This window comes from Cololabis saira, chromosome 21, assembly GCF_033807715.1.
Source record: "Cololabis saira isolate AMF1-May2022 chromosome 21, fColSai1.1, whole genome shotgun sequence".
NCBI lineage: Eukaryota > Metazoa > Chordata > Actinopteri > Beloniformes > Belonidae > Cololabis > Cololabis saira.
In genome coordinates this window covers 19,727,859-19,742,230 of record NC_084607.1, presented here as the reverse complement: position 1 = coordinate 19,742,230, position 14,372 = coordinate 19,727,859, and the positions used below count along the sequence as shown (strand labels likewise).

The following is a 14,372-nucleotide window of genomic DNA, read 5'->3' as shown; positions in this document are numbered from 1 at the left end:
GTTTAAGTATGTACACCAAAAATGATTCAACGAGTGCTCAATTCATTAACCCTCTAGCAGTAAACGTTCTCTCTCTCTGGATATTTAATGGTGTGGCTCACCTGGATTACGACGCGTGGAGACTGGGAGAAATACCAGAGTGGAAGACCAAACAGACTCATGAGGGCCGTCTTGGTCTCGTACGTCTCAGAGCAACGGGTGCTGAGGATGCTGCCACCTGCATGTACACAAGCATTATGAAACACGGCATCAAACAACATCAAATAATATAGTTCACAGTGATATATGTGAACACCTGACTGTTTCAAAGGAGGCAGAGGTGTCGGGTTTATTATACTGAACACAGGTGCCGTGTGAGTGTGGGTACTGAGTTTTAAGATTCTGTGCAAGCTGTTGAAGTTTGCTCTGATAAAATTAGGAAAATGAATCCTCTTCACTTGCGATGCTAGACATCAACGTTATCCACATACAACTCTCGCTGTTCGGTCAAAGTTGTTGAACTTGTAATTGCCGATGTAGCCTTGAGCTATTAGTTTAAACAGCCAGCTGCAGAAGTGATGACAGAAATGTTGTTTAAACTGAAACTCATACTTGGAATCTGGAAACCGTATCATTATTCACTCAAGAAACCAGTTAAATGCAGGAATCTTAAACCTTTAAAAAAAACATTTTCACCGCTGTGAAAGTCATATCACGTTTAGCCGAAGAGACAACAGGTAACACTCTTCACAATGGAGCTTGAGCTTTTCCCGTTAATACCCCGTTGTCCTCAAGCCCGCTAATGCCTTCACCCTTTTGCGTAGGACATATATTACATTGTTATGGAACAGCTATCTTGTTAATCCTTATGAACCTCTACACGGTTCACTACTGACCCACATAAAGGATCAGGATGGACAGGCTTCAATCTTACCTCCAGACTCCAGGGCGTAGTCCACCAGGCCTGTTCGGTCCTGGGAGTACAGCTTTAGGGCATTCTGGACAAGCAGCTTCACTTGCTGGGTTTTAGATTAATAAACAAGATCAAGATCACTTTAGAGCAACACTTTCAGTGACTCATCATATACTGTGTTGTTGATTATGCCGATTGTCAATTACCTCTTCTGTCAGCCCCTCAGAAGCAGAAGCGTGCTGGACAGTCCCGGTTATCGTCTGAACAATGTTCTGGGTTTGGGACTGAGCCTCTCCCAGGGTCTGGGCCCGGCTAAGCTCCAGCTGTAGCGATATGTTTCTCAGGATGCTCATTTCCAGTGAAGCCAGTGCGGCCTGCATGTCAGGTGTGCTCACGTAACGCTGGGACAGCCAGAGCAGGAGAGACTCAGGCACCTCACCCTGCTGCTGCTCTGACCCACCACCGCCAAAGAAAAGAGCATTCAACTCCCTCCGCATCTCCGAGGACACCTGAGCCGATATCTGAGCGGGATAAGATAAAATAGTGAATTTAGGATTAGTGAAACCGGGTGTCAACATAATTTGTTTAATGTGTGAAAGTGCAGAAGAGTAAGTGCAGTCAATAGTTGGGAAAAAAATGTGTTGCCTACCGTTTCCTGCAGTGTGTCCAGCTGCTCACACTTTCCTTTGCATCCAACAACTCCGTGCAGGTCCTCTCTAATTTTACCCAACTCTAGCTCAAGCCTCTGCACCTCAGCCAGCAGAGCATCATGGTCCTCTTGCTTCACACCCACACTATAGGAAAGACAGAAACTACATGTGAGCTGCCATAATGTTGAAGAACCTGCCCACGAAATACAATAAAAGTCGGATGTGAAGGTTTACTCATTTCATTCAGCTTCTGTACCTGACAGGGGGTGTATCTGCTGCCGACACGACCACCTCTTTCTCTCTTTCCTTCTTCTCGTGTTCATACTGCTGCTGTTTCTGCTGCAACTCCTATTACACATACATGAGCAAACATCACTGCAGTTAGAAAAGAAAACTCTCAAAAAGTATTTTCATAATTCATAAACATGACTACTGAGAAACATATACTAAATGTAATTTTAACTGGGTTGTCTTTGCAATTAAAAAAAAGTCTCTAACAGAGATATCCCATTAGAATAGCGCTTTGCCAGCTAAGGCTTGTGGTTAATGTCAAATATGTGCCCTTTACTTTTTCACTATGAACGTTTTCTCATAATAACTTGCTTGTTTATATATATATTTTTAAATGTGTGCTTTAACATAAAACTGTTTTATATGGAAATAGATGATGAAGCAACTCAGGAACATTTCATTTTATATTGGTTCATGCATGTTTATCCTGTAGAATAACAAAGGGGTTCAACAATTAAAATTTCTCGTCAGTGAAAATGCAGCAAATCTTCCATACACACCTCAGTTTTGGTTCCCAAAGCTTTGAGCAGTATCTCTAGATCAGCCAGACGTACCGTCTGACCCTCCTGATGCTGTTTCTGTTGCTCTTCAGTCTGCAAAACAGAAATTACATTTATATTTCCAATAAAATTATTATTATTCCTTTAAGTGAACACATAAAGCAGGAACATGTGTTTATCCTCCTCCGCCTCATAGGGGAGAAAGGTTAAGACGATTCCAAGTTAATATAAAATCATTAAACCATCATCACAAAGAATTTTTTTAAAGAAATAAAAATAAGGTTCTCCTTGATTTTACTTGTTTTTGGCAGTGATAGTTAAATATCTCCATTGACCTAAATAAATATTTCAGAAAAAGAAGAAGAGAAAGAAGAGAGAGGAGAGAGGGTGCCAATATGTGACCCAGTTTTTCTCCAAAAAAGGTAGGTAGCCTATACCGTGTGAGGGGAAGAGATTAACTTTAGCCTGATGTCTATAGTGAAATAAGTGAACTACAGACTAGTGTTGGAGTGCATTTCACTCATTTTTAACATAAAAAGCAAAATATTTGTGGTAAATTAGTTGCCCTCGCCCCTTTTTCCAGACTCAAGAACAGAGGCTTCAGCCCCATGTCCTCTTTCCCTCCGCGTCCCAATGAAGAGCAACACATGCCAGTTAACATCATTGCAGGGGGAATCCCTCTCTCTGTCCTTCTTTTTACCATTACAAAAAATGGAACAAAATATAATCAATGACAGGAATTCAAACAGATTACTTTTCCACATAAGGATCATTATGAAACAAAAATTGCCTCCCCGTCTGTACTTGATGATGAACAGTGAGAAACATTAAGTAGCCTAACTCAGCCCGTATTAAAGTTACAGGCAATATTAAAATAATCCATTTAGATGCTTTCATTTAGATTGAATTATGGCTGTTATAGGACATCTACACAGACTTCATTATTCCCATCATTCTGTTGAGATGATGATAATAATGTATTTTGACTGAAAAGTTCATGTATATTTATACAAGTCTTTCATTAATGTTAATTTTGGTACTTCACAATAAAAATTACATTCCAACTGTAAAAGATGGCCTTTAGCATATTTTTTATGGTGCATGCAATAGTGAATGGTATTACTGTAAGCAGACTGCTGCATGTTCAACTTCCCTAGCAGTAAATATTGTACTGTAGTATAGAACAAGCTCAAGACAGTTGCAAGTCTTCAAGGTTCGAGTTAGGTAAAAGCTTTATTAGGTCCTAAAGACGTGGTGACAGAAACTACGCAGGGGGGCCCAATGTGATTATTTTTAATGGGGCCCAAAATTCCTGGCGGCACCCCTGTCCTCATCTACCTACTTGTGCTCTCTGTGTGTTCTCCTGCTCCAGCTGTCCCTGTAGCACGCCGAGTCGCTGCTCCAACAGGGAGGACACCCACAATCCCAGGGTCTCCCTGTCAGTCTGAGTGTGAAGCTGCTCCCTCAGAGTGCTGTAGAGACCCAAAATATCCCCATGACGCTGCTCCGTCTTCTGGTCACCCTTCTCAACCCGATTCCACAACAGCGCTAGCTGGCGCTCTACTTGTTCGAGACGCTCCAAGTCCACACTAGAGACAGCCACAGGGGGTAGGATCGGCTGAAGAGGAAAAGGTAGAATTAAAATAAGGTGTTACACTCTAAAATCTAACTCGCAGTCAGCAACATATTTCACCTGACACGTTTAACTATTGTAATTGTTTTTTGTTTACTTAATCATTCAGGGCTTTCCTTTGCAGCTTCAGCAGGACTTACCGTTGCCTGGGAAACTGGTGTGGCTGGGGCTTTCTCCAGTGGAGTCTCTGGTGAGGGAACAGAAGCTGGTACTGCTCCCAAGTTAGAAATGTAGGTGAAGGGAGATGCAGGATACCACTCGGTTAAATTTATGGCTGGAAGGAAGGCAAACAGGGAAGAACTGGACGGACCCCATAACCATAAAGCTGCAAAGATGACAGAGCAAAGAGTTAAACCTTAACCAAGTAATGGATGTTCAAGAAGTAGTAGTAGTAAAAAAACAAAAACAAAGAAAAAACACTAATACTGATACATGTCTTGGATTCAAATATTTTCTTTAACTTACAGTATCATATACAAATCAAAAACGTTTTCTACCTTTGAAACTGACCAGTACCAATATTTATAGTGTTTGTGTTTTATTTGAGCAGGTTTAAGCTACGGCGAAGCCTTGGAGAGGCTGACCTAAATCTGCTGCTGGATTTGCAGCATACGCTGAGGAAGTGTGCTAGTTATAACATTCACTGCTTCTTTACAGGGAGATGTTTCTCTATACGTGTTCACTCAACTAAATGGGTTGCATCCGTGTGAAAAAGTAACACTGTAAGTTCTTATAAACTCACCCAGGAGGAGTAAAAGGGGCAAGAGGAGCAAGAGAAGCTTCAAAAGTTTGGGAAGGCATCTGAAACACAGAAACGCTCATCAGTTAAATAATCACACAGCTGGCAGGACCATATGGTTATTATTTTTGGAAACTGGCAGTAAACATAGCTAACCCGCTTACAAAGTGTGACTAACATTCATACGGCCCCAATCAGCTCCTGAATAAAATGAATTGTCATTTAACAGCTTTTGTGATGCAGACACCGTCTCTACCTCTAAGACTGTTCTTTCTTGATAAAGCTTAATGTTAGGGCTGGCTCAGGTGCCCTGAACAATATTCAGGGTGTTGGATTAAATCAATTATGGGATTGGATTTGGCTTGTATGGTAAGTGATTTGTGATTACTTTTGTTGTGAATTGGTGTGAAACAGATTAAGGTGAATTGAAGTGAACTGAATGATTTATACTGAACTAATCTGATGGGCCAATAAATTGCAGTCAAAGTGGCTGAAAGCAACGCTATCAGTACAATTGAAACAAAACAATAACTGGATAACAGAACAAGGACCTGAAACTCTGCAAAACTCCATGAGGGTCATGAGATAATTGTCTGTAAAAGCCACAAGCTTTACAACTTCACAACTGTTTTCTTGTACTTGATGATAATTTAGCCATTTAAATACCAAATGTATTCCTCTAGATACTGCAAGGATTTGAAGTTAAAAAGGTGAGGGCTCTTACTGTGTCAAGAAGAAGACATTGAGAAGAGACATAAGAGACACCAGCATATACCATCCTCTTGCAAGAAACCACAAGAGCCCTTTGCCTGCTTTCACTGGAACAACAAAGGAAATATAGATGTATAAAGACAATAAAAAAATAAATCACACATGATGGTTTTTAAGTAGGTCAGAAAGAATTGTTGCTCACCTGGAGCTCCCAGAAGCCACCAGAGGAATGAGACCAGCCTCTGTGCTACTGTGCTAACACCTGAAGCCAACGCTTTGCCCGCTCTCACCACACAATAACCCGGCTGCAGTAGGCAGTGACCTGAAAAATCAAGGTGACAAGGTAAAATTTACAAATAAATGTTTATCACATGCAGTCACAGCCTCTGCTGGCCGAGTTATCCATACACAAACCTAAACTTTAAAGTAGTGATATAGTTAACCTGCATAAGCTAGGATGGTCCACAGTGCCCCCACCAGGCGTTGTGACCTGGATGAGTGTGTGATGAGGACGGTGTGTGTCTCAGAGTACTGCTTCCCTTTGCAGTCATCACCTATGTAAGTCAAAATGATGAATCAGGAAGCAGGCAAAATGAAGGGGGAAAAAAAAAGAAGTGAGTGATTAAAGCAATGCATAATGTTATGATAAAATTAATTCTCCAAATCAAAGCATAAAAATCAAAAGGAGGTATTAAATGTTGAAATAAAAAAGGCAAAACTTAATGAAAACAGAAAAAAATAGTAAAAAAAAAAAAAAACCTTCCCACCTGTCACCAACGCCTTAAATTATATAATTTTAGTTCACTCTCTTTACCCAAATATTTCATGATTTAAATGTAGCACCACTTCTGCACAACTTGATTTCACCAGTGGGGAGGGGGTGGTGGGGGGCACTTTACTCACCAGGCCAAATGTATGCATTGTGTGTGATTGTCAATTTAGTTTTCTTTTAAGCTGATTTTATTTCATTCATTTTTCCATTGTACTTCATTTAAAAGATCGACAATCAGACCTCTTCTGTAACTTTTGTTTAATTTCCGATATACAATTTATAAAACAGGGCTGAAAACAAACTTTCTAGAGTGTTGAACTAGAAGGTTTGGGGGTGCACACTTCACTGAAAGAAGCATCTCCAGGTCATAACGGTCAACAGGCTGCCGACTAGATAAAGCGGTTCACACAACCTCTCTGACACGGGTCATGCATGTCATTGACTCTGCCAATCATCATTACAAATAAAATAAATTGTATTTAGAAAAAGGAGAGCATGTGTTGTGGTTTCAGGGTGCTTACACAGGGAACCATTGAGATTAAGATGTGATGCATCTTCAGTCGCCAGATCCTTCACATTCATGCTCCCACAGAAACTTGAGTGAGCTGCAACACAGAAACGAAAGGTTCATTTGCATAACAACAGCACTGCATGAGAACACTACTAAATATAAAAAAGGTCAGGTTGATGAAGATAAGAAAATGCACATGCCACCATTGGGACAGCAGAGGAAATCTGAGTCTTCATGAAGAAAATGAGAAAAGAGATGTGTTAAAGCAGTGAAGAGAATGCATTGTAGCACCTACTGGATCCAAGAATAATAATCTAAAAAGAAAAAGGAATAGTGAAACTCCTGCATCAGAGAAGATACACTTCTGCAGCTGTGGAAAGAACCTGCTTGGTTTAGCAGTATACCAGAAAGAAAACTGAACGATAAATTCAAATTACTAGAGGGTCACAGGATGGAGCTGAACATGTGACTTTTCAAATTCTAAACTAATGTTAATTGATTGGCGTAACTTTTAATTTACTGTCTGGAAATTTGAGGACCTTGAAAAAAATGCGAAATAATTGAGATGTTAGAGTCAGGGAGTCATTTATGGGCAAATATGCTCTCACAACCTAATTTAACAAAATCATTAAATCAAACTTGTATAATGGTGTGTGTCTGAAGTCACAAGATGATGGTTTGACCTTTCAATTTTGCTTTTGGTAAACTTCCTCCCTCAGAAATAGAGAAAACTCAATGAGAAGGAAAGCTGAGTGGACTGAGTAGGAAAAGGGAAACATGACTAACACCCTTCAAAGCACTTTCACAAAGTTTCTATTTGCAAACAGCACAAGTCTGCATCTTTCATGTGAAGAATATTTCTCATTCAACAAAACAACAGAGTTCATTAACAGAAGAGCAGCAGCAGGTGTCCAGAGCTGTGGTCTTTACCCATTTCCCTCTGTGCAAAGGGGGAAATAAACATTAAATACCTTGTCCTTCATAGCCATTATCCCTGTGGCCCATCATCCTGTGCAAAGTCGTCTGCTTAAACAGCCACAATGTGGAAAAACTGGATGAAGCCGCTTGTCTCAATGAGTCCCAAAACGATACAAGGATACCTGGTGGCACAGTGGTCCATACATTCAGTGTTAGTCAAAATGTACACTTGGTTATTGAAACACAAAAAGTTACAAACAGATATTAGTAACAGAAAGATGAGGAGGAAGTACGCTGATAATGGAGAAATTACCTAAACCTGTTATGAAAGGAGAAAAAGAGGAAGCTGTGGGAAGTGATAAATCAGGAAAACATTAGATTTGACACACAGTGACAAGGAAGAGGCAGGTATGATGAAAATCAAGGAGGAAATGAGGTTTCAGATTAGCAACAACATTTCTGAAGGCTCCTGGAGTCAGTTTCCCTTCAAAAGACCACTGAGAATATCACTCCTAGATTATGTACAAAGAAAATCAAAAGTAAAAGAAGAGGTAATGACATATAGAGGTTGAACAAAGAGAGTCTTCTGATTGTGTACCTTTTCTTTTTGGACTCTTGGCCCCTGAACCCAGCTGCATCACACTGCTGAAGACAACAGTGACTAAGGACACTATGGGGGCCAGGGCTTGTTTACTGTAGCGCATGCACGTGTTAGACATTGACATCAGGACACCTGAGGAGAGAGACCACTGACGATTAGATTCTTATTAACAGGTACACAGGCCTCTGACCTTCAAGCTCAACTTTTAACATTTAGCTGGGCAAAAACCTACATTTTACACAAACTTGACTATTTCTCACCTGTCTTGTTTCTCCGACTCCTGTCTCTGGTGTATATGCCGGTGAATGACGAAGATGAGGAATTGAGGGCGTCTGTGGACAGTTCTGTGGCTTGAGATAATGAAGATGACCGTATGATACCAGAATCCATCTTCTGAGAGTGTAACGAGCAGTCGTTGCAGATGTATCCATTAGCGAGTGAGGCATGTGACTTTGATGTGCTGGCATCGCCATTTACACCTGATGAACTGTGGCCGGAGCACTGCCCTAAGGGAGGACAGCACAAGCACACATTTATTCACAAAAACAAATTTAATTAATCAATTATTAACAGAGAAACCTTGATAATCATTGATCAAGTATGCAGTTCCTTAGCCTCGGAGGAATAGTTTCAGAATAACATAGTATCAATTAATACATACAATGGCAAAATAAGGATCGAGATCTTTCACTTTGGAAAAAGGTTTAAAAAAACTAAACACGTAAATGTCAACTCTATTCTAAAGAGGATATCTGCCTTATTGGAAAAATAATAATATAATAAAATAACTGCAAAAGTATGAAGTGACCGTAAAACTATACTACTCAATTATTATTAATTCTGCAGTAATATAAACCAGCACAGCTAATTTTAAATATAGTATGTGCTATTAGTGTTACTTTAAGGAACTTCATAGGTTTAAAAATCTTTTTCAGTAGTGTAACTAGATAAAACACCTTCTTAAAGACTACAACGTTTTACATTCTACTCTAAAATGCGCTAGAATAAGAATCATACCAAACTGCATAAATTATATTTCTGCTAAATTCGATCCAGCATTATTTTTTGTTTTGCTTTCTTCTTTTATCCTTAAAAAAAAAAAAAGGTATAATGACAAGTTCCTTCTCAAATGAGTATTATTTTAGTAAAGTGATGCTGAAAATTTACCATGCTGATCAACAGTTTCATTTCATTTCAGTTTCTTATTACTCCACAGTTGATGAAAGACTTCAGAGAAACGAACACATGACCTGGATTTGAAACTCAACTATAAATGTTGCTTCAATAAGTTCAATAACTCAGAGAGCAAGAATTCGGTGCAATTTGCATAGTGATCGAGATTTGGGGAATAACTGAAACTCAAGTCTCTCTTATTAAATTCACTACAAACTCATGTTCAAATGCCCTCTAAAATCAACTCTTTCAGCCACAGATAAGATCCTGTATACAGGAGAAGAAATCAAATGTCTACATGTCAAATATTTGGTGCTGGCTGTTTTTCAACTGACCCCAGTGCCCATCCACAGCAGTCGTCGTAGTGTTGGTTGTCATGGTGACTGTACGTTGTCTCAGTTGGGACTGGTCATGAGCGGAAGAGAACTGAGACACATCGGACGTTGTGTTGCTGTCGTGAAATGTGCTGCTGTTGTCAATCGGTGTACTTGCAGCTGAGAAAGCCAGAGTTTTTCTTGGTGTTGCGACTTGGCTCAGGGATAAAGACAGGGAGCTGGAAGTGGACTGCTGCTTTCTGCTGCGTAACGTCCTGGAACAGCAAAGATAGGAGATGAATAGTTTGGTTGTGTACACAAGTATTAGAAAGGCATATTGAAAACATAAGTCCCATCAAAGCTACTTCACAGCTCCAGTGCACAAGAGTATGTGACGATGTGAGGAGTATTAACCCCTGTGGATATTAAATCCACCTTTAGTTCAGAGCACTTTAGATATTTGAAGTAATAGTTAAAGTTACTGTAAGTTTAACTATGATTCATTGTGGTCTACTGAATCACAAATCAAAAACTACACATTATTTCTAGCTGGGTATGGGTCCAATAATATTACAGTAAACCGTAGCAAGTTAATATGTTGGATTCTGCCTTAATATTAAACTCAAACAAGACAAGTTGACCTCAAATCTTTTACAATACAAGCGCATTTAACATCTTAAGGACAGGATAGGAACAGCATTTTAAAGGTGACGTCAATCTGAGTATTGGCCGTTACATCTTTTTAAGAAATTATTTACAAAAATAAAAAAAATAAAAAATCACATTTGTTCTGGGGCTTCACAAGATTGAGTTGGAGCACGTGCACACTACAGTTGGAACATTTGTCAAATCACATGATATATAATTTAAAGTAAATCAAATTAATTCAAACAAGTCATATTACAATCAATTTAGGAGACAATTCAGATATTCAGACTGAAGAAATCCAGTATACAAAAGTCTTTCCCTCATTTAATACAGTTTGTTTATGAGTGAGATGCAGAGTCTATATAAATTAAATCAAATAATAATTGTTCGAAAAAGTAAGAGGATATTCAGAATTATTTGTCTACAGATAACGGACATAGCCTGGATTCATAGATCAATACTGAATGAATATTCAGGGTTTAAATTGATAAATGCAAGTTGGCCACCTAGGCCACATTTCATGCCACTTCGGCACATCGCTTTTTTTTCTTTCATGCATGGAAATGGTATTTCCAAACCTGTATGAACTTTATTTTGAAGATTGAAACTCCAACTGCCACTATTCGCCACCACAACAAAATAGTGACCCTATGCTGCATTTCACTCATTAGGCAAAGCCAACCAAAAAAGACAAATGCAGGGTTCACAATTATACAGTCTATGGGTTCACCAAGCTGATAATAGTGTGTGACGATCCCCTGACTTTGTGGCTCTTCACTTTCAGAACCAGGTAAATATGGCCTAATACAGGTTTCAGGCACCCACATACAGTATGGCTTCACAATGTTTACCTGAATTATCAAGTGATCCTGTCAGTGTTCTTTCTACACACATCAAAAAGATTTCCTTTATAAAGTACCCAAGGAAGAGAATTTTGACAAATGAAGTCCGTGTGCAGAGAGCACAAATAATAAGATAATTTAAAATTGTTTTAAATTGTATTAAATTGTATTACTTAAAAATGTATTAATTTATCAGGAATGCTGGTGTGTAACAGTCACCAGATGCCTTTGAAGAAGAAACTTGGATAACAACTGAAGATCACAGGAAGTAATCTGATGAATATTAGTGTGTTAAAGATAAAGTTTAAGTTACATGATTCAGATAGCTCATACACAATGAGGAGGGCATGATGTGTAACACATAGCATGCCAAAAGTATGGTCCCCCATGCTGCAAGCAAAAACATTGTTTTGTTAGACAGCTGTCCATCAATTACAGGCTTTATAATATAAAAATGGTATGAAACGACTGAGGTGGAGGAAAAAAAAAGATAAAAGGGTAGTGTATTGACAAATATTTACATATATTTTTGTTAAATAAAAAATAGTAGTGACAACTACTAGCTTGACAAATGAACTTCCAGTGTTAATGCTTTTTTATGCATTTTAGTTGACTGTGTAAAGATTTAACATTACAAGAATATATGTAACAAAGTCATGAGCTTATACTTGCGGAGCTTTGACGTGAAGCTTTGATTAAACTCGTCAGCACAGTGGCAACCACTGGACATGAATAACAGAGTTGTGGGAACGGTGAAAGTCGGTACTCTTTGGTAAGACACCTTTTCAGAGTCAGAGAGAATGGCTTTCATGGCTAAACTCACCTCGTTTCTCTCTTAGTGCTGGTGAAGCTGCTGCTGTGGTTCTGGGAGTAATCCGCTAGGTTGTCGTTGCCATAGTGACTGGCACTGCCCTGTAGACGCAGACTCCTTCGAGACATCCTGGGTGACTCGTAGACAGGATCAATCTTGTGCTCTATCTCAAACTCTAATGCTGCAGTGGAGTAGCTGGAACTGGGACACAAGGGAGAAATGAAGGAAGAATGGAAAGAGAATGAAGTTTAGACATTTTGTGAGAAAATAAAGTACAGTGACTGATTACTCAAGTGGAAGAGCATTGGGCCCCCGTTAAGACGTTAAATGTGAAGAAAACATGTCATGTCCACATATGTGTACGCCACGTCGTAGGAGGTTAATATCAAACACCTTTTGAGTTTATGCCGCAGATACATGCTGATGAATATCTCCTAGCACTTTGGATGAGTTTTGTGCCTCAAAAACACAAACAACAAAAACAAACAGTTCATTTGTAAAGCTGAGTCACACTTGTTCTCTGCAATGGGCAGTGTTCCTGGCGGGAAATGAGTCACTCACGAGGGGAAGATAAAATATGACAAAAGAGCAGGCATACAGCGTCTCTAAAAATAAAACTGGACAAGATTTGGGAATAAACATCTTTACATATACAAGCAGAGCCGAGAGGGACAAAAATCTGCTCAGTACAATCCAAAACCATTGATAATTGAAAACACACCATACATTTTCTTCCTCATGTTTTACTGACTCACAGGGCCACACCCACCTAACTGACATTCAAACTTCTACTTCAAGAGTAAAACAGTTACATATTTCACCGAGATATTTCACCAGCATTTCAATTTGAAATTGAAATGCTGTTTTTTTATTTTGTTTATTATTAATTCGTATCGAATATATAACACAGGTAACGTCAACAGTCTGCCTAGGTCTTTTGTGCAAGTTGAGAACTAAAGTAACCCGTCACCAGTGGACAGGGAATGCACTTCCTGTTACACAGATGAGAAAGCGCAAGCTTTAGTGTTTACACAAGAGCTATCAGGTTTATGCCATAGACACACAGCACTAGTCAGAGGTGTTCGACAGTGATGGCAAAGTCTTGCATGGATGCTCTGGTCCCAGGACAAAGTAGCCAAACCAACGAAGCATTATGTTCATGCATTTGTGCAAGTGCATGCAGTGAGTAGGTTCCTCCCCTCTGGCTCTAAAACCTGAGGATTACACAGCTCCCATCAGAGCCAATTATGTGCTTTCATCCTCAGTCTGCCTCCTGCCTGCTCAGTCAACTGCCTCCTCTCTGAAAACACAACTGGGGCAGTACCTTTCCCATTGTTTTGGTCTGAAACGGCTTTCTACTGCTAAGTATTGGCCAAGAACTAGTAGCATAAGTAAATGTACTAGTTACTGACATAACTATATAACTAATAAAAACGATCTGAGCTATCTTTCAGGTTCACAGGTATCCATAAATGTACTTGAATCAAAGCCAACCGGACTTCTTCATATTGCTTCTTAAAGACAGAGGTTTTCCTAAAAAGCCCTCTCGATAGAAGTCCAAATGTCTTCAACAACAAAGAAAAATAAGTCCAGTTGGCTTTGATGACATACCTACATGTATACAGTAGGAATTAAAACCCTGGACACACTCCATTTTAAAGTATAGTAGATTGTTCAAACTTTCACTGGTAGTGCATGTGCAAAAGCAACGGAGCATACCGTTACCACTGATGTTACCACCAGACACACATCTTCTTACTTCTCAATAACACTCGTGTCCCCTTATAAACACTTAGAGCTGTCACTTCAAATTTGTAAAAGAGTGGTATTAACAGGCCAACATGAAGGGATTGTTTACCTTTTTACAATTTTCATGATTCAATCTATCTGTAATGTATGTGAAATGAATTAAATGCATTTCTTTTACTCTAAATATGCTCCTTAACGGATTCCTGGTGCAATTTTGATTCAGTACTTCCCCCATTGTTAATTATAGACAAAGTTAAAGAAGCAAAGTATGAGAACATTTTATGGTTTGAGAAATGTGGGAGAGGCATAGAAAAACGAGAAAGACCTGGGCACACGTGAACACAAACAGACCAGATGACAACAGAACATTCAATTTTACACAACATCAATGTTGCTTCTCATCCTAATGAAATTTGAAATTCAAATATTGAAACAGAGCTCTTGGGGAGAGTAAAGTTTCCATTTGCAAATGTATTTTCAAGTTTTGACATATATGGATCCCAGAGGGTGAAATGGGCTTAAAATAATTTAATTAAATCATTTAATTCAAACAATTTGGTCTACAGTAAAAAATTATATCTGATGCATGACTCCAGGTTACCACCTAGGCTTAAAGC

At 39.1% G+C, this 14,372-nt stretch overlaps 1 protein-coding gene across 7 annotated transcripts in view; it reads right to left on the bottom strand.

Annotated features, from left to right (window-relative positions):
- sun1b (Sad1 and UNC84 domain containing 1b) overlaps window positions 1–14,372 on the bottom strand; it is a 33,192-nt gene that overhangs the window by 3,228 nt on the left and 15,592 nt on the right. For 3 of the 7 annotated variants that reach the window (XM_061712742.1, XM_061712739.1, XM_061712738.1), the window contains 18 exons: window positions 12,019–12,207; window positions 9,727–9,980; window positions 8,479–8,724; window positions 8,216–8,350; window positions 7,671–7,799; window positions 6,710–6,793; window positions 5,860–5,970; window positions 5,619–5,738; window positions 5,430–5,523; window positions 4,709–4,767; window positions 4,107–4,291; window positions 3,676–3,951; window positions 2,334–2,426; window positions 1,799–1,890; window positions 1,542–1,686; window positions 1,099–1,413; window positions 914–998; window positions 102–217 (listed from right to left, as the gene is read on the bottom strand). In XM_061712742.1, coding sequence (XP_061568726.1) covers window positions 102–217; window positions 914–998; window positions 1,099–1,413; window positions 1,542–1,686; window positions 1,799–1,890; window positions 2,334–2,426; window positions 3,676–3,951; window positions 4,107–4,291; window positions 4,709–4,767; window positions 5,430–5,523; window positions 5,619–5,738; window positions 5,860–5,970; window positions 6,710–6,793; window positions 7,671–7,799; window positions 8,216–8,350; window positions 8,479–8,724; window positions 9,727–9,980; window positions 12,019–12,134 — 2,655 coding nt within the window. In that variant the 5' untranslated portion in view covers window positions 12,135–12,207. The remainder of the gene's footprint in view (window positions 1–101; window positions 218–913; window positions 999–1,098; window positions 1,414–1,541; window positions 1,687–1,798; window positions 1,891–2,333; window positions 2,427–3,675; window positions 3,952–4,106; window positions 4,292–4,708; window positions 4,768–5,429; window positions 5,524–5,618; window positions 5,739–5,859; window positions 5,971–6,709; window positions 6,794–7,670; window positions 7,800–8,215; window positions 8,351–8,478; window positions 8,725–9,726; window positions 9,981–12,018; window positions 12,208–14,372) is intronic. The other 4 variants (XM_061712740.1, XM_061712741.1, XM_061712743.1 and 1 more) reach the window with 4 other exon arrangements.